Source organism: Lagopus leucura, unplaced genomic scaffold (assembly GCF_019238085.1).
Source record: "Lagopus leucura isolate 7727_CA_CO unplaced genomic scaffold, USGS_WTPT01 Super-Scaffold_100001, whole genome shotgun sequence".
NCBI classification, from domain to species: Eukaryota; Metazoa; Chordata; class Aves; order Galliformes; family Phasianidae; genus Lagopus; species Lagopus leucura.
The window spans coordinates 37486406-37506170 of NW_024962262.1; the positions used below are offsets into that span (position 1 = coordinate 37486406).

The 19765-nt window shown below is 36.8% G+C and overlaps 1 protein-coding gene and 1 long non-coding RNA gene across 8 annotated transcripts in view; one reads left to right on the plus strand and one right to left on the minus strand.

The window, feature by feature from the left end:
- FGF14 (fibroblast growth factor 14) overlaps positions 1–19765 on the minus strand; it is a 393469-nt gene that overhangs the window by 238555 nt on the left and 135149 nt on the right. The window contains exon 1 of one of the 6 annotated variants that reach the window (XM_042867554.1): positions 3465–3715. The exons of 2 other annotated variants lie outside the window; for them this stretch is intronic. In XM_042867554.1, coding sequence (XP_042723488.1) covers positions 3465–3540 — 76 coding nt within the window. In that variant the 5' untranslated portion in view covers positions 3541–3715. Of the gene's footprint in view, positions 1–3464; positions 3716–19765 lie in introns of those variants that run through there. 3 more of the 6 variants (XM_042867555.1, XM_042867556.1, XM_042867557.1) reach the window with 3 other exon arrangements.
- LOC122177820 lies at positions 1258–12760 on the plus strand. Of its 2 annotated transcripts, XR_006178166.1 has the most exons (5): positions 1258–1368; positions 2129–2214; positions 8909–9087; positions 9798–9879; positions 9995–12760. It is a non-coding gene; the product is annotated as an uncharacterized LOC122177820 (long non-coding RNA). The 2 variants fall into 2 exon arrangements; XR_006178165.1 differs by lacking the exon at positions 2129–2214.

Below are 19765 nucleotides of genomic sequence, written 5' to 3' on the forward strand. Positions count from 1 at the left end.
ATCTACTGTCAACACAGCCTATGCCCTTGTACTGGCAAGTTTATATCTAAAAATGAGATGGGTCAGGGCTAAGGGTTTGTTATATAACAAAGCTGAACACATATGCCTTTTTCTTTGAAAGCAACACTTTTTAGAATTTTTTTTTCCTGTGATTGAAATATGAAAATTAATGGGCTGCTGGCTACCAAAACCAGGAAACATATACCCCTTACTTTCTGTAATGGTTTGGTGGTGGTGGCTTGTGTGTGTGTGTTTGTTTTTTGTTATTTATTAGCTGGTTTTTGTTTGTTTGTTTATTTGTTTGTTTGTTTGCTTTGGGGGTAGTGGGGGAGAGAAGCAGGAGAAAATATAGTTTTGGTTTTTGATACCTGAAGTTCATGCATTTCTGCTAATGAGGTTTCTGCTCGTTTGTTGGTTCCTTTTTTCAAGCTTAAAAGAAAGGAATAATATGGTCAACATTAATAGCAGATTTCATTTTTCAGTGCAACACATTCAATCTTGACTGCTTGCACTCTTCTGCATTACTGGCTTTTATTCTTTGGTAGTCACATAAAGAAAACATCTTTTGTTCTCAGTATGAGAAAAGTATGAGGTATCTAGGAATAAAATCCTCTCTTCTCAATCTCAATATTTATTTGTGTTTAAGCATCTTGTTAAAAGTGTATAGATTGACTAGAAGGAGAAAAAACTCAGTCATGTTGCTAGACACATGTAATTATTCATATGATAAATCCTAAAAATTTTCAAAGCCATCTTCATTGTGAATCCATTAGTATAATCCTTTTATAGAACAGAAGCCACCTGTAGATCTGAAGGAAAACAAGATTCATAGAGGAGGAATTGAGAGAAAAATGTAATCTCTCATACTGTTTGTGATACATCTAGATACCTAGTCACAGGCACCTTAGCCTTATAAAGGAAGAAAAAGGCATTCTACTCTGGACAAGGCCAGAAAGGAGCACAGACTCCACAGGGAATAAGCTGTGTGTATCAGTGTGCTTCCCTCTGCGCCCAGCATTCACTTTCAGCTTGGCTGTTATGCCCATGGCCTTGCTCACGAGCAGAATGAGATACACACTTTGCTCAGGACTGACAAAAATCAAAGTATCACCAAGACAGATTATGACCACACTACTGTCTCAAACTGGGTGCTCAAGGAACTAATTGCAGACAGCTGGTTGAACAAGTGCCAATTGGGCATGCTCTAAATGCTATGACTATGAGTTAATGAAATAACCCTATAAACAGGACCTGCACAAGCTGATTGCATGACAGGATCTCCACTTAAGCAGAGACACTTATAAGTTACACCTGAACAGAGATCTCTTGTGGCTTGATGTCAAGACACCTTGCTGATACAGATACTTGGTACGTGACCAGTAGTTTTAAGCTTTGGTATCTTTGTTAAGATTATATCTTAGATGTGCATATTTAATCTATAAAATGCAATCAAGTCTAGGACAAAGAGTGGATTGACCCACATCTACTTCTTACCTCTCTGTCTCAAGGAGTTTAGAAAGCAGTGAAGTACGTTTTGAACCTCGTGATTCAATGGGAGGGCTTTCTGGATAACAATGTATGCTGTGAATAATCCACTGTACTTCACCATCTGTGATCTTGCTGTTTTATTTATGATTAAGCTTTGTTAAAACACTATATTCTATAAATACATTCTTGCTCCTCCCTGATGAATGTAGATTTTATCTGCAACACTGACAGTTTTTCTACAGCCGCAGTCTCTTTTCTTTCTTTTAAAAGTGAGAGACTGTCAGAGGCTGTCTTTTGAACATTCTTGTTATACCATTTTTCCAACAGTGCTACATAATTCTTGATACTAGGAGTTTTGAACAACAAACCTCATAGATTAACCAGTACTAAGAGTGAATTATATTAACTTCACTAAATGCTACTGCTTCACACCCATTTGCGTTACTGAAAAGTTTTTATTCTATCCATTTAAACTCTGAAGCTTGTTTTAATAATGATATCTGAGTTATCTGCTTTATACCAACTTCCCTATTCATTTGGACATCCTAAATCAAATGGGGCTAACTGGCAGACTTTGGCCACCATAAAACAGAATGCTCTGGTAAATTCAATCAGGTGTTTCAGTTTCTTTTTCCCACAGGCCATTAAGACTCCTGGGGATCCTACAAGACAAACCTGTAATAATCTCAATGAGTTACAACCAATATTCCAGGTGCAAGTGGGAAGGTATGGAATAATCTGAGACTTCCAGAATTACATACTTTTTATCAACAAGAAAAAAGATATAAAAGTCAACCCATTTAACTGATCAAAACATGACTAAATAAACTAGAACACAGGAAGTTCAATATGAAAAAGGGAAAAATCTTACTTGCTTTAAAATTACAGAGCACTGGAATAGGCTGCCCAGAGAGGCAGTGGAGTCTCCTTCTCTGGAGATATTCAAAACTAATCTGGATGCTGTCCTGTAAATCCTATTGTGGGCACTTGCTATGGTAGAGAGATTGGACTAGATGATCTCCAAAGGTCCCTTCCAACCCCTATTCCATGATTCTGTGTAAATGCAGCATATATTCCCTGTCTAATCTGGCAGTTATAACAAGAGTACAGGAAACAAAGGCTTAAAATTTCAAGCCTATTAGGAACATCTGAAAACCAGCACACTACAAATAATAGTTGCTTAGAGAAAGCTAAATGTGTTTGTGACAGCAAGTAATAAAAACATAGACAAGAAAAACACAATTAAATTTAATGTTCCATCACCAATACTCATGACCAGGCCCTTTGTTGGGCTCGTTATGGGACAATTGATGAAGAGACAAACCCACTACAGATTCACTGGAAAAGACATTCTCACTGCAAAACAAAGAAAACTCAAGGGGTTACTTCGGGACCTTTTTACTTGTTGCAGATTCCATTATCAAGCTGTTTTGTTTGTTGTTTTGTTTTTTTTTTTTCCTCCTAAGGGAAGCCTGTAACTTGTATAATGTTACTTCTTAACGATTTCAGTGACTTGACAGACTTGTTCACCTCCTGAGGATTCAAGTGAGAAATGCAATTGTAATCCTCTTGATACAGCTGAAAGAGTATCCATGAACCACTTCAGTTACACTGAACTTTTTCAAGAAGTATAGAAAGTACTGGTCATTGTGGCTGACCATGACTTTCTGCTGCAGAAAACAACTGCCAAGGGCTCTCAAAAGCTTAGCAGATTAGTGGAACTAAATGCTTTGCAATATGAGTAGGTTGCAAAGCTGCTGCAAAACTAAAGCACCCCCACGAAACAAAATTTTGCTGTAACATGATATAGTTGTATACATGCAACTATGTCTACAAAGTAAATTGTACAAAACAAAGCTCATTCAGACTAGATAAAGCATGATTTCCCGTGAAACTGGACTTGGTAAAGAAGAACATTGACATTAAAAAGTATAGAGAAAGCACAGTGACACCACTGGAGAGAAGAGTCCACCTACCATGTGAATATCCAGGCAAGGACTGATTTCCCTTTGATTGGCTTCTCCCTGCAAGTTTGCGTATGTTAATACACATTTTGATGTTCCCAAGTATTGCCAAGCACAACACTTTTATTATCGGTCTTTTCCAGCTTTGATTAGAAACAAAGTCAGCTCTGTTCTCTTGTGAAAGCAGAACAGGCGTTGTTTTATTGCGTGTAACAGATTGATGGGGAATGCAAGCAGCTCAACAAGCCAATGCTATAAGAGCAAGAATGTGAGAGTCTGAGTGGAGCAGAAATAGAAATTGTATCGTCATAAACAGTGAACAAGAGTGCTCGAATACAAGGATGGCAAAAAGGTCATAACCTGTGTATCCCAAAGCATGACATGGGAGGGGTTTTCAAGCCCAATGGACAGTACTGTTGGCCATTGAAGGAGGGCTACAAGACCTACTTTGGGAAGAGCATGGACAGAAAAACAAACAAACAACTAAACAAACAGAATCCTGATCCCTGGACATCTGAGGCCTTAAAAAGTCTTTTAAGTAAAATTAATGATGTTTTAAAGGGATTGGAAAGAGTGGATTGCTTATGAGAAAGGAGGAGTTAATGGGGAGGGCAGTCTGGGCTAGAAGAATGTTGGACAGCAGGCAGTAGCACATGAGAGCACGTGAAGATAAGAGCAGTGCATTAGGGGAAGACAACAAGTGCTGTAGAGGGTTCACTAGCAGGAACAAGGCCGAGGAATGTAAGTTGATTGCAGAAGGGAAAAACAGCTGTAGCTATGAGGGGATGATGTGGGTGGAAGAAGAGTGAGAAATTTCAGATGTAAAGCAACAAGAGAGCAAAAAGAGCCAAATATAAGTTTGATCAAGCTAGGGCAGATATAACAGTTGTGTTGGAGAAAACACAGAAGGGGAGTCAGGAGGCTGAGAAGCAGGACTTCTACAGAAAGATAACTGAGATGTTAAACAGAACTGACTGTGGTACAAATAATATGACAGCTAGCAAAATGGGATCCTGAGGACTGACACAGGGACATAGGGATGATCGAGTTCAACTGAGCCTACTCCTTGTGAAAGTAAGTTGTCCTCAGTCAACCACACGCACCGAAGTTTTATGGCACAATGAGGGACAGGGATACAAACCAGGGATATCTATATCAATGAAAATAGCAGGGCAGGGAAAAGCACAAATGAGAGAAGCTATCAAGACCATGACTACTGAATTACAATTACCTCCTACCCAGTTTTGATCTTTAGCTAAATAATTGGGACTTTCGAAGATAAATATCTATGCAAGGGTGCTGCTATCTTAAAAAGCACAGCTTGGTTTTACTAATACTAAATCAAAACTGCATGGCTAAGGCATCCTGTGCAGCCACCAAATAGGCCATTTGTAATGATGAACTCCAGAAATAGCAGCCATTACACCAGTTGCAGCTAGTGTTGTAATCTGTTAAGGCAGCTGATTTCATGCTTGTAGAGCTTCATTTGGAAGAACAAAAGCCAAATGGTTCTAGAATTACATACTGTTAGAAAGTTGTTATTGTCTGTAGTTGTTAAGCTTGTGCTGGATAAAAGTAGAGTCTGTAGTTATGAGCTAATAGTCAAAACCATAGCACTGGAGGATTCACTTGTTGATTGCAAGTGTTTATGGGACCTCTGAAACCCACTAGTGCAAACCAGGTAGACCAGGAAGGACAGACTGGGAAGGGTGGAAAGATTCTCCAAGAAGAAGGAAAGCTAAACAAAACAGAGAAGGTAAATAAATACAACAGTAAAACAAATACACGCAGTTATTATGCTGGATGAGTCATGAGAATGGAGTTTGGAACAACAATAAGGTTTGAAGAAACAAATGAAGAGCCTGAGAGATTATACAGCCAATGGAATAAGAAACCACTTACAGCTTTTATCTATAAGTTGGTAGAAATGAAGGGGGGGATCCCAATAGTCAGGCAATGAAACCAGTACTCATGATCTCTGGCAAAATGAAAACATCACCTTCAGCCTCACAGGCTGAAGTTAGACTTCAGCCCTGGGCATGTCCTCTGCCCTCTGGAAGGCATTACTAGCGAAGGTACAATCAGCCATGGGATAACTAATAGTACCTATTATCTTTTGGGATAGCTGTAAATGTAGTGGAAAAAATTATCACATTAACAGAGTCTAGTGCTGTTAATGTTTTGAGGCATGCTGAGTGCCCAGGGGACACACCTACTGGCAAGTCTGAAGAGCAGGGTAGTGAAAATTTGTTCAGCAACACACAGAAAAAAATGGCATTTTAGGTAATGGTTTCAAATCAGGAAATGATTTCATTCCATATCCTTCTAAATTTTTTTTTTTTTTTATAGGAATAATACAGAAATAGACATTGCATAGAAATCCTGATCAAACATAAGTGAATTGCAATGAAGCCCCAGAAATACCTGAAGCACCACACAGTGGGCATTAAGAGAAGATTCTACATAAACATGCTCAAGACAAATTAGAGTGTAGAAAGTTTAATACACTTGTATTGATAACAAAATCTGACCCAAACCCACAGGAACATTATGAACATCCAGCTGAGGGCCGGGGAAGATTGTGACCCACTATTATTACTTCTGTGGATAATGGTGTGCTACTTCAGTGACCCAGCTTATACTGTTTAACAGTGTATATATATATAAAAAAAAAAAAAACAATGGAGAAATATGCAGTCTGAATTTCAGGGCAGTAAACTCCACAAAGAGCACCAACTCTAAAAATGCCAAAATGTGTGGCCACATGAATATAAGGACCAAAGCTGTTTCCAGTCATTGACCTCAAGTCTTATACTGCTCTCCTTTCTAGGAGGATGACAAAAATTGCTTATGTTTCCAAAGAAACATAATTCTTCAGAATCACATTTGCCTAATGAAGGTATAATATCAGGAAGTAATAAAATACCACAGGTGCTGCTGTAAATACTACTCAGCTTTGTTCGAAATCTGTACATCCTTGATAAAGAAGTCTTTATGTCATTCACTTATAAATACAAAATTGTGTGTTAGAACAATAGGAAACTAGACAGCAGTATTCCTAACTCCTGTGACTGCTAAAGGAGCTTAGAGTAAAATTTGAATGTGGAACAAAACCTTTACAACATTTCAAGTCTACTGATAACTGAAATATCACTAAGAATTACTCTCTAAGAGCAGGAGCAGTCTAAAATTTTATACAGCGAATTGGTTAAAACTCCTTTCTTCAAAGTACTTACCTATACATCTCATGAAAAGATCCATTTTCCAGACTTATTTTTCAGTGTTACAGACAGCAGACTTAGATCACTTTATCACTAGGCTTTGATATCAGATGTATTGTGCAGCAGTCGGTTGTTGAAAACAACAATTTGGCTTTCTATAAAGCAAATCGAGCTGCTTGATGGGAACTGTTTGCAGAGTACAGTGATTTCTTCTTTCCCAGATATGTTTCCTGTGGAGTCTCAACTCTACAAACTCTATCTAAGCAATACCATTTTTGGAACCGTAGTATTAGTTTTACTTTAGAGTTTTAAAATTTATTAATAGCACCTGCATTTTAGCATTTGATATTACTAAGCATTTTAAAAATAGTGCAGTACAAAAGCCAGACTACGTGAAGATATCTGGTAATAAAATGGGAGTGAAAGTTGAACATAAACTGATATTTTACTCCTGCATATTTTCATAGTTGATGACTTTTATCAAAGGCTCTGTAAATTGATGAATCACAGAAAGCTCGAGGGTAGAAGTAGGTAGTTAAGACTGCCTGTATGGAGATCACCTTACATTGAACAAACAGTAACCAGTAACATGTGAACTGCAGTTTTTCTTTCAGGTCGACCCCAGCCCAACATTTAGTTTGCTTTCTGATGTCTTTCCCACTTGCTTCTTTAAGGGAGCAGCTGTAGTGCCAGCGTATTTGTTGTTGTTGTTTTTGTTGTGTTTTCTCTGTCTGAAGGCATTTGAAATATCACTGCAGTGACTTGGCATTACAGCATTCCTATTTCTAAGAAATAAATGAAGCTGTGAATGATGTCAGGAGAGAGAAGCCAGTATTTCCCAGCATCAGGGTATAAAAGGGCTTTTAATGTCCTTATGCTCATCCATTATGACAGCCTCTTTGAAAGGTTGGAAAAACCTCAACAACAGCTTACAGTCATAACTCAAAACAGCTCCTTGTGAAGTAAGGATTTACCCTGTTCCTATTCATCTAACAGCTCAGACTGCCACAGTTTCTGAAGACAGAAAATAACTTTCAATCACAAAAAAATTTTTCATCTACAGTCTTCTGTAATAGAGACAAAGGAGAATTCATAGTGTGCACCCATCATTCTCTAAGTCATATAATATGTAGAAAAAATCTTGCAATGTAGAGACCACTGTTGATTCCAACAGTATCAGGGATAGAATGTGTTTTCAGTGCTTTTTCACCCCCTTCAAAAGGAAGTCCTGATGCAGTTTTAGTAGTAGTGGCATCATCATTACAGCTTAATGTTTTCTAGGTAATGAATGGAAAGAGATGCCAGCACAAGCTGACACATCAGGTCTAGGGAGAGCATGCTTCCTCAGTGGTTTTAAGACTCACAATCCAATTGCATTATGTTTTATGCATTACTCTGCACAGCAGCACTTCAAAGACAAGAGTTTGTACTGGAAAAGAAAGTAGCACCTTCCCTTCAAAACTTAAAAATCAAATGAGTCTGCAGGCATATAGAAGTTCATAGCCCAAATAATCTAATACATATATATACACCTATATAAGACTACCCTGTAGAAATGTTCAAGTTGTTTCATTCTATGAAAATTCTGCTTTAAGGTATCGAAGGAGATAGATAGGTTTAAGTATATTTATTCTCTATTGAGAAAGTCTACTGTTAAGACTGTCACTATCATATAAAGATCTTATTTAAAATTATTATTTGCATTGTTTTTCTCTAGAAAATGGCTTTTTTATTATTTAATTATACTTAATTTCATTTTTCAGTGCTCTATGTTATTAATTCATACAGGTTTGATCATTATTGTGATGGTAAAAATTATACTTCAATTTACAGAGGGAGAAAATGAAACATTAAATATTCATAGTTCAACTTTCATGAATGTAGATTTTTTTTCCAGATAAAATGGATTATCCTAGGATATTAAAAAAATGAAATAAAACCATTTTTAACTGAGACAAGTACAACAAAAAATATACCTTTACAAAACAGCCAGGAATATTTCTCTTTACTTCCCCTGTAAATCAATGAATGCCAGGAGGCCACAGGTTAGAGTCTGAAGGAAACAAGGAGCAAATCTGTCATCATTGGGAAGGTTATGAAACACACAGCTCTTCTGGACTTCAAATGCCCATTCAAACATCTTTTTGGTTACACTTTTTTCTCACCCTTTATATCCCAGAACAGTATTAATGTGAATAATTCATGCGTGTGTGTTTGTTTTTGATTGTTTTGTAGATTGATTGTTGGATTTATTGCTGGTTTTCAAACTGACCCAGTCCTCACTGAAGATGAAAATGTGCCCACAGGCTGAAGTGGATGCAGGACCTTCATGTTGGCTGCTTCCAGCTCTGGTGCTGCTCAGCAGGCTCTGTTTGAACAGCTGTAGATCACTGTACTGGGCCATCCAAACTACAGTACAGTCATTTATTCATTTATTAATACAGTCATTTAACTGAACGGTCTCTGAGTTTGCAGCCTGGACTAGTAAACTCGAAAATAATCTTACTTTCATTGTAAAGTACCCATATACTGGCAGTTTGGCTCTTAATATCTTCATTCAGACTGCATTTGATGAACTCAAGATGCTCTCTCCCACCTCCTCTGCAATCCTGAGCCTTCAGTGTGTGAACAGAGTGCAGGCTTTTATGCCAGAAAATGATAAAGATTTTCAATAGGCTCCTGTCTTAAAAGAGCTGCAAGTCCTACACCAGTGGTAGAAGTATAAAGTCTACTGTAAAATTACGATAAAGTCCATTATTTAACCTTAGGATTTCATAAACTGTGACCACTTGAGCTTTACCCTTTCAGTCTATGAAGTAATAATAGTAATTTCAGTCAAATTTCAGTCTTGCAAAGCTCTGCTGCATACACAGTCTTCCTCACTGTAATACAAGATTTACAAGGAAATATGTAGCATCTGGGATGTTTTAAAACCTGATGTGGATCTTTGAGGGAGCAAAGCACTTCACAGTAGTTAACAGTAGTGAATGAATAATGAAAATGAGTCATGATAGTACTATTTTCCTCTAATGGTGAGAGCAAATGATGTCTCCTTTTTCTTGTTGCTCAAAAAGGTATCTATTCAATATCTTATTTCACTTAATTTGATGTCTTTTCATCACAGATTTCCATTGCTCTTGCCTCTCTCCTCTAGACAGGACAACATCTGCAGATCCTTTACTTCAGTCTGCTGGCTGCTAAGCAGGGTGGGTTTCTCATGGGCTTGCGGGTTTGTACATCTATGCAGGCTGCCTGGCATGGGAGCTGTGGCTGATGACACAAATCAAGTCTCACACTTTTGTGCCTCCCCTGTTTTCACAGCCCTGAATACCTAATAGGGAAAAGAAAATCCTCATCTTGGCCAACCTCAGCTGCCTGGTTATTCCACTAGCCAAAGCACCAGCATCTGCCTTACCTTCTCTTACAGTTGTTTTATCTGATCAAAGAAGGTCTGTTTTCTTTATTCTGGTATATATTCTACATTATAATACCTGCAAGCCATGTTTAAACTAGCAATGAAAGGAGATAATTTAAGAATGAAGAAATGACCAACTCAAATTTTCACATTCTCCCTGAGGAAAATGAGTTTTGTTCCCATGAGGATCATTGCTTTACCTTGTGAAGCAAAGTCCCTGAACTCTGTATTCTTCATCACAGATGTCACATGCAAAGTAAGAGTAACTTGATGTGAAGGACATCTTGAAATATTCTGCCTTTTTTGAATACGAATGTAAGAATCTGCAGAAACTGTGAATGAACATTTACAACAAACTGTGAGCCTCCTACTGATGCACTCAAATACAAAACAGGAGGCGAGAGAAAGAAGGAAAAGAGATGAATTTTTTTTCCTACCAAACAGCTGTCTTCTTTAACAGAAGAAACTAAAGAGAAAACACTGTGTGAAGAGGCCAAAAGCTGCATTAATTACAGTATTTTTAGATGCTACAAGCACAATTTTGATAAACACTCTAAACTGTGAAAAAACTGTACTGTCAATGCAATTAAGTCCTTTTTCTTGGTGCAGCATCATCAATGCATGTGTCTGCTGAGAATATATTGTGGGTTGTACAGTGCAGTTATCCTTTGATTAATGATTCAAGATGATCACTAGGGACCACACAAGCTCCTGGGAGATGCCAGAACAAGCAGCACAATGTCATCATTAATTTCTTCTCTTGACCTACATTAGAAAGAGTGATGATACATTCAGTGTTATGGGGTAAATTTCAGCCATGGTTATATACAAACAGCCCCCATGGAAGTAAAAAAATAGGTATATGGCTTTGGAATAACATTAGGCATTAAAAAATTACTGCATGGATCTAAATGTATTATTTATTTATTTATTTAGATCAACTGCAGAACATGGGAAGGTGTCAGACTAATTATTCTGTTAGCTTTAATATCTGGGTCTGTTGTGAAATCCCCATACAAGAAAAAAAAATATAATCCCTCTAGGTGGAAAATGTGAGATCTCATTTCTTAGCTGGTTAATATTTCTATTTAGCCAGAGGATGGCATTAGAGCTGGTATTTTATCAGGATAGACCTAAAACTCAGCTCAAAATAATATTTTTGCTAAAGGCACCTGCAAGTGGTGACATCAGTCTGTCAGTTGGATTGCTTTTCTTCACTGACATGAAGTCCTCCATTTTGTGCCAGTGGGTATTGATCATGAATTCGCATGAAGCACTCTGAGTGAGCAAGGCAACACAGCATGTTTGGTTTGCTGTCTTCAGCAACTAGAATACACCAAAGAGCTCAAAACATTGCAGCACTTCCTTCAAAATACTTGGTCTACAGTTTGGGTAGTAAATCTGTTTTTGCTTCCCAAACTGACCTTCTGTATTGCATTTATCCTTGTCCAAGGTCTCAGATACTATCTTCAAGGTATGTCATTGTTTCACCCAAGGTTAACTGAAAGCCCAGCATTAGTAATGCTGCCAATAGCACTGTTTCTCTAATATGCTGTAATTTTCTATAGTGAGGGTGAAGCTTGTTTGCACTAGAAACATTTTTTACTCCAGGGAGAAGTATGTGGAGTATGTTTCCTGAGTAACCAAAGGACATCTGTGTGCCAGAGTTATTTTCAGCTTTGAATTTTTTTTATTCACTCAAAGCATCTCCACTACTTTCATTTTTCCCATAGGGAAAGGATGCAAGAGCAGATATGATAGATTCCAGTTGCAATATTTCTGCTCTTCAAAAACTGCTCAGATACTACAGTGCAAAATTCTACATGATATAAAATGGAACAATATAAATGCTTGTATATGATACTGCAGTTATGGGATAATTCTGGTTTCAGTGGGAGTTGTGATTTCATGCAGTTTTACTAGGTTGTTAAACAGGGATGGATGTATTAATGGAAAGTTAATATTTTCACAGAGTAAATGTATTATAAAAGTTTCTATGTTAAGCAAAAAGTGATCTTTAAAATCCTTGTGATGTTGTTTACAAAATGTAGTCCACAGGGTCATATATATTGAAAAGTGTCTTCAAACCTGTGAATTGCCACTAGTTAAATATTTCCTATAAGCATGATCATAAAAAAATCCAGAACAAAACAGCACATTCTGCGTTCAAGAAGCCCACAAGGAGCTCCTTCCAGCCTAGCATTAAAGAACTCAGACAGTAATACGGCAGCTCCATCAAATGTCTACAAAAACTGAAACTGACCAAAACAAGACTTTCATTATTGTGACATTCACAAATAAATTTTATTTTTATCTTTTAACTCATGAGAGTATAGAAATAAGATTGATAAGTTACACCAGCTGCTGAAATATCTTCTTCATATTTGTAGATAGCTCACCAGCTGTCATGGGCTGCCTTAGCTTACCTCGCTTTCAAATGAGAGACGATTTACTTTTACATCTTTTCAACTAGAATGGCAATTTCCAGTCTCAAATTGTACCAGACTCATCACTTAACTATTGTTCAATATTAAGCTTCATATGTTATGCAAAACAAGTTACTCCTACCGAAAAATCAATACAAGTGGACGGTGCCACTTGAATTAATGATGCATGTCTTCTAAATTGAAGGGAGTTTAGTTGTTTTTACATGCAAAACTCATGAAAGTGATTCAACTACAAAAATACAACTTTTATTCTTTTTCTCTCTCTTTGTATATTCATCTCTATTGATATAAAGGAGGATCAGTTTTCACTAAAAGATTAAAATTTTAAGCCCTCAAAATCTGTTTTTCAGAATCCTTCAGGCACCTGGAACTGCTGTTCCATGTTTGAGCAGGACTGGCCCATGACTGAGAGGAATGAGAACTAAGATTACTTTATTGGCAGATGCTCTCCATTCCAAGGATTTCTCTTACTCAAACATTTATTAATTGGGCCAAGCACCAGGACAGCTCTATCCTATTTCTATTCCCCTCTCTTTGTAAGCCCTATCAGCTAAGGAAGCTCTGTCTTCAACTACCTGATCAACTTTTGGGCTGAACTTCAAAATCTCAGTAGGAAGAGCATAAGACTCCACCAGCCACCCAGATAAGATGGCAGCACTGGCTGCTATGTCTTGAGAAATTAGAGGCAGGAAGCGAAAGAAATGCAAAAATAGTAGGAGCCTTCAGTTATCTTTAAGAAGGTTGAAAAATTTCACACTGGAACATAACAGAAATCACATTTTTGTGAGGCCACTGATGAGCGCTTCTTCATGCATATGTGAGGACAAACCATGAAGTTGGACAACTCTCTTAGCTTTTCCTTATCACATGTAGCTTGGCTCAAAAATGCACATTTGAATGTGGGTAACATTTGTGGCTGCAGACATAAACATAATCACTATCACTACTGGCACAACAAAGGCAAAAAAGATGTGCTTCAGTTTATCTCCATTTCAAGAGGTAGGAATGTCCAAAGACAGTGAAATCTTCCAGGCGATATGAAGATTATTAAGGGATATTTTTCAGCACTTTCACAGCACATTTTTAAAACTGTATTTTAAAAAAAGGTGGAAACATCATCAAGACTGAAAAGTAGGTAAGGTTATTAGATCCCTCAGAAGACTGATGCTGTGTCAAACTAATGAAAAAGCAATAATCATGAGTTCTGGCACATTAAGTGTGAAGTCGTACCTGGGAGGGACCGGAATAGAGGTTGAAGAGCAAATGGTGAAAGGAATCAAAACTAAATACAAAACCTCTCTTGAAACACATCACAAGCAAGAAGCTTGGCAAAAACTGTAAGGCCAACTCGTGATCAAAGAATACACAAAAAATCTGAGGGACAGAGAGAACAAAATTGCAGAGAATAAAATTACCCGTGTTACTTTTCACTGGAAATGAAACTGGGCTGTTTTCCATTCTGAAACCCTTATTTTTGGGAGACTCATAAAAAGAGAACTCTGACTTCCGTATCATATTTTACAGCTACTTAAAAGTGTCTAATTAACTGTAAAAACTTTCTGGCATTTAATGAGTAGTTCTAGAAGATGTCAGGAATAAAATGAAGTTACTAGCAGTAATGCACAAACTTCCTACAAGCTCCTGCAACAATTGAAAATGGTAAACACAAGTTGTTTTGCAAGATCATTCTAAAGGACATAGAAAAGACAATAGTCCAATACAAGCATCAGGACTGTAAGTCAGTAGTAGAAGCTGTAAGAACAAACGTAATAATTAGATACCCACATAAATATAATCAGGTAAAAGTCAGTATTATTTTTGTGAAATGAAATCATGATTCTTTGGAGGCATCAATACATACACAGATACAATTATTGGTGCATAAAATCTGCATAGTTTTCAAGAAAGCTTTCCCTTACCAAAAAACTTCAAAAAACTAGGCAGCAATAGGGTTACATAAATGGTTAAAAAACAGGAAATGTGTAGGGGATACTGGAACAAACTTTCAGTAGAGGAAGGTCACCCCTTTTTAGTACTCTGAGGTTATTAACTGCATTTGCAGTTTCCCAATTCAAGAATGCCTTGGGTTTGAGGTAATACTGATACTGATTTACTCAGACAAAATTGAGAAGGGTTTTTTAAGACTGGATGACTAGGTAATTAAATGTAACACAGATAAACATGGAGTGGTGCATACAGAAAAAATCCATCATAACTTCCTATAGAAAAATGTTATGGATTCATTGTGTCACACAATGATGATGACTGTTACTTCCACTGTACAACTATCTCAATGCTCAATAATAATCATAAAATAAATTGTTACGAGTTTATGGGGAGAGAACAGAAAATCAAAGAACAAGTTCGAAGTTTGCGAAGATGTGGCTCATCCATGCAGCTCTTACCCCTTATCTGAAAAAAGTTATATTAGAGAATTGGAAAAGACTCAGGAAGAAATTGTGAGTAAAATCAAAGGCAAGAACAGCTTCTATAGAAGGAATCACAAACGACATGGCAAAAGGAGGCAGATGGAGTGCTCACTGCCTTTCCAATACAAAAACAAGTTATCAGATGAATCTAGGAGCTCATTCACAAAGAAACAAGATAGATCTTTGTGCAATGGGAAGCATACGAAAGGCGCCTGAGAATAGGAAGTGTTTTGAGCACTGACATTTTGAGTATGCTCAAGGAAGGAATAGATAACTACTTGGAAGAAGCATCCATTGGGGGTTAGTAAATACACAAAAATGACATCAGACTCTGGAAATCAACTGAGTGGAAAACATTTGGAAACTAGGAAAGCACAGGAAAGTACTCAGGGGAAGTTTAGTACATGGTAGTCCCTGTTTGTATTCTCCCCAAGCAGATGACTATAGCCACTGATGAAAATAAAAAACCAGATCAGATAATCCTTCCAAACTGATTTTTTAATTAGGAAATTCAAGAATGTAGCTTTCAGATAGCGAGTGTTACACAAGGCAGATCTCAGATTTCTAAGCTCATAAAGAACTCTAACATGGCTATTTCAAGAGAAAGAAAGGATTTCTCCTGGTAAATGCATAATCTCTAACATTAGTTAGAGATGTCCATACAAATAGACATTTGGGTACAAACAGTGAGCAACATAATTATTTTGAAAATGTTGCTCTGAAAAGACTGTATAAGCATCTAGAAAGAAGGTATTTCAACATACCGAGGACAAGAAAAAAAAATCATTAAATAAAATCATTTCTTTGACAGGACATCATTTCTAGTCCATTTTCTTTAAAGATGAGGACATATATGGAAGGAATACATGGAAGGAAAGACATTAAACTTGCCTCAAAGGCATGATCATTTCAGGCCAATATTTCTGGGTTCTTTATTGTAGTATTTTTATTTACTGCTTTTTGAGAGGTAACATATTTTAGCTTGGAAAAATAGTTTGACCAAGACAAAAAGCATTTTTTAAAAACTTGTTATATTCATATGCAGTCTCTCACTGAATTAATAATTCAAAATTAGAATCTAAAGAAGTGCGCTGTGATTCAAGAGGGGGATTGAAATTCTTAGACTACTACAGTCTAAACTACTGTTTCAAGTTCTGATAAATACATTACCTTTCTTTGTATTGGAGAAGATAAAACAATTCCTGTGCTGCTTAAGATATAAGGATCCTTGAACAAAATTTTATGATTTTTTCTCATCTACTTAGTGAGATGCATACTCCGAAACTGCACACAAAGGTTCTTCATAGCAAAAAAAAAAAAAGAAACTTTTTTCCGAGGATCCTTTGCCAAAATCTTCTTTTTTTAGCTCACTAATACTTTGACTTTTAATACATTTTCTGAAGTTGTGGGTTGAAAATTAATATTGGAAAACATTGAACGTAACAAAATAGTTGAAGTCATTTGTATAATTCTTGCATGTGGAAACAAGCCCTACAAATAATGCATTATTGTTTCCTAATGTATTCACTGAATCTCTAATTCACAAAATAAGTCAAGGGGAAAGGAAGAACATCTCATGAAGAACAACATAACATTGATTTGTCAAAGAGAAAGCTGAATATTTGGCTAGCACATTGATTAGAGTGCATTTTACTACTATCCTGAGCTTAGAAGAGGCTCTCAGAAACCTACATGAAACCTGGTATGCCAGCCAGGGCTGGGATACTACAATGAATCTGAAGTTTTACTTTTCCCAAGGGAAATGTAAATCCTGCATGCATTCAGCAATTATATTTCTGATACAAGTTCTGCTTAATAGAAAAGGTAATGAGATATTTATAAATGGCGTGATACATTACCCAATAAAACTGATGAGTAATCTGTGCATCATGATCTAAGAGAGTAAAGAATTAACTGATCATAAAGCCTCTAAACTTTTATTTTTGATTCAGCCGAGAAAACTAAATTCATAAGAAGCCTAAAGTTAGCATTCTACAATAAAGCAATATTTTCTGCATCTGGTTTGAAAACAATCTAATATAGAGATTTAATAACTCATTGTTTTCATTAAATAAAGCATGCGAATAATACAGTTAGTAGTGCTGCTGTTCCACCAGCAAAAATGAAAAAAGAAAACAGCCATAAACAGTGTATGTTTGGGAGATTATGGCAGGGGGAAGAACAACCCCAAAGCTTGAAGATATACAGCTTAGAGTAGGCAACATTTCATTATGAATTATACAGGCTACAGGATTATCTTTCGCAAGTGGCTTTCAATTGCTTATGAGGAACTGTTCAAGGAATAGATGGATGACTGGGCAGAGCACATCTCCACAATTACAATATAACAGCTAGAAACTTGGCACAAGTCTCTGGATCTGGAGTTCATTTTCCACTGGGTTTCTCCAGAAGCTCTATAAGTATTACCTGTTTCTTGCCTGGAGCTGGCTATAATTCAGTCTTAAACAAGACATACTAAAAGTATTTTCTAAACCCTGTAAAGCTCAGAAATATTCACGTCAGATAGTTACTCCACACCAATATAATGCCTTCTTTAAACAAACCTGGAGCTCGTCAGCTAAAAATACCTTGGGATCTTTTCAGCATGAGCAATTATATTGAAGAGCTTATTCTGAGATTCATCGATTTCAACAGGTTTTGGATTGTTGTGTAATCCTCAAACACTATGAGTAATATCACAGATGGAGGAATTCATTCTCTCAGGTAAGACTGAGAGTCACTTTGCTGAGAAAGAAATTGGGCAAAGACAAAGCAAACCAAACAGAGTTTCCTGACTTTTTAGAAACTTTTTTCTTAGCTAAGAGTGAATTATAAAACAATATGATGAAGAGCAAAGATTTTCTCAGAAGTAAAAAGAGTACACACCGAAAAACAAAAGCAGCAAATTTCGGCATCTTTCCGATCTTTCTATCCTAGATTCCCTTCAATTTCCAGCAACTATTGCAATAAATAAATAATTTCTTTATTTTAATCTAAACCAACATATTTACTTGCATGTTTCAGCACAGTTCAGCAGCTATTAGAAACTTGCTTCTCAGTCCCAGCCTGTCCCAGCCCATCCTTCATATCCACTGTATTATTTGATTTTTTTTCCTGTTAACTCTCATCCTCTCTAAATTGTCTTTTATGTTTTCCATGTAGAGATATCAAAACCTGTTCCCAAAATAATACTACAGGATACTTTTTAAATTGTCACATCATTTTATAATTAATAGTTCAGAGCTGATAATGCAAGGATGACAATCGATGTTGTCTTTGCAATTATTTTCTTAGTAGGCTTGCAGTTCCTCAGTCTTACCTTCACCTCCAATTCTTTGTTGGCAAAGGGTTATGATTCTTTCCCTCAATAAGGTCAAAAGCTTTCCCTCATTCTTATGCTTGTATTTTATTGAACCTCTCTCAGTGACATTATCAATGGATTTGATAGATGCTTTCTAGTACATTTCCAGAGCACAAAACATTGCCTATGAGATGTAATTGGTATTACCGAGGGCAAAGCAAAAGAAACAATGTCAAAACCAAAACTTCACTTTCAACAAGCATAATTTTCTCATCTTTCTGATGACCTTTTCAAAAACAAGGCAAAGATTACTTTAAATGAGACGTACGAAATGACAAACTCTAGCTAGTTGTCCTAGTAGTTTCCTCTGGGGAAAAACTCTATTTGAAAGAAGTGAGTCATTAGTTTCTGTGCTTTCAAAATGGTAAAATGCCTCCACTGTAATTCCTTAAGCATTGTACTCTACTTGCCTTACGTAGCAGTGAGGAGATATCAGCAACAGCGGTTGTCTTTTGCTTTGAGATTGGATTGCTATCCAAGATTGCTGCTCTTCTGAAAATGGTGGTAAAGTTCCATGGAGAAAGCATGGAAATTAAATAGGTTAACAAACCTAAGATTTTTTTAATATCAACTCATCCTGCCCTTCATGTAACAACAAAAGACAGCTACACTCATTCCTGAAGCTGGAGATTCTGCTCAAGCCATCATACTTGCACCTGGCACACTGTCAGATACTGTGTTCCCTATGACAATCAGTTCTGACAGGAGCAAGAAAAAGATAGATTTAACTTCTCACAGTAAGAGTGGAACTCAAGGAGCACAGTGACTAGGAAATCTGAGCTTATCCCTGTACAGCAAATAGTTCCAGCTTTCACTGAAGACAGCAAAATGGAGCACAGATTTAGCAGACTTCTGTGAGGTACAGTAAACAGCAACCTAATGAACAGAAAGAAGAGAAATCAAGTGTATAGGAACAAGAAAGACCTCATAGAAATGCAAAAGTTATCTTAAAGTGACTTTTAAGAAAAAAAGAAGAAAAATCCTTGTCTCCCCTCTCATATACAGTTTTTAAGTGTTCTACAATTGTATGATTTTTGAATTCTAATTATTTGAATCTAATCCATCTATTTTTCATATCCGTACAATGTTCAGATGTAAAACTCTCAACAACATTAATGACTCGGTGGATTTGTTCAGAGGAGTATTCAAAGCTTGAAATGCAGCTGTTAAAGAAGTCAGCGGAAATGTAGATATTCTCTCTTTCAGCTTTCCTCCAAGTTATGTTTCCTTCCGCTTAAGAAGTTCTACTGTTCCCCTATGTTTACATGTGACTTATCAGAAATATTCACCACTAAATACTGCTATGTAATTATTCTGCCTGCCCCAGTAGTAGATTCTGCTGGTTTTCAACCCAACCTACTGCTATCACCATGAGTTCAGCAACACTCAAGCCCTCAATAACACAGCAGGTTAGGGACTTCATGTACAACAGGAATGTTG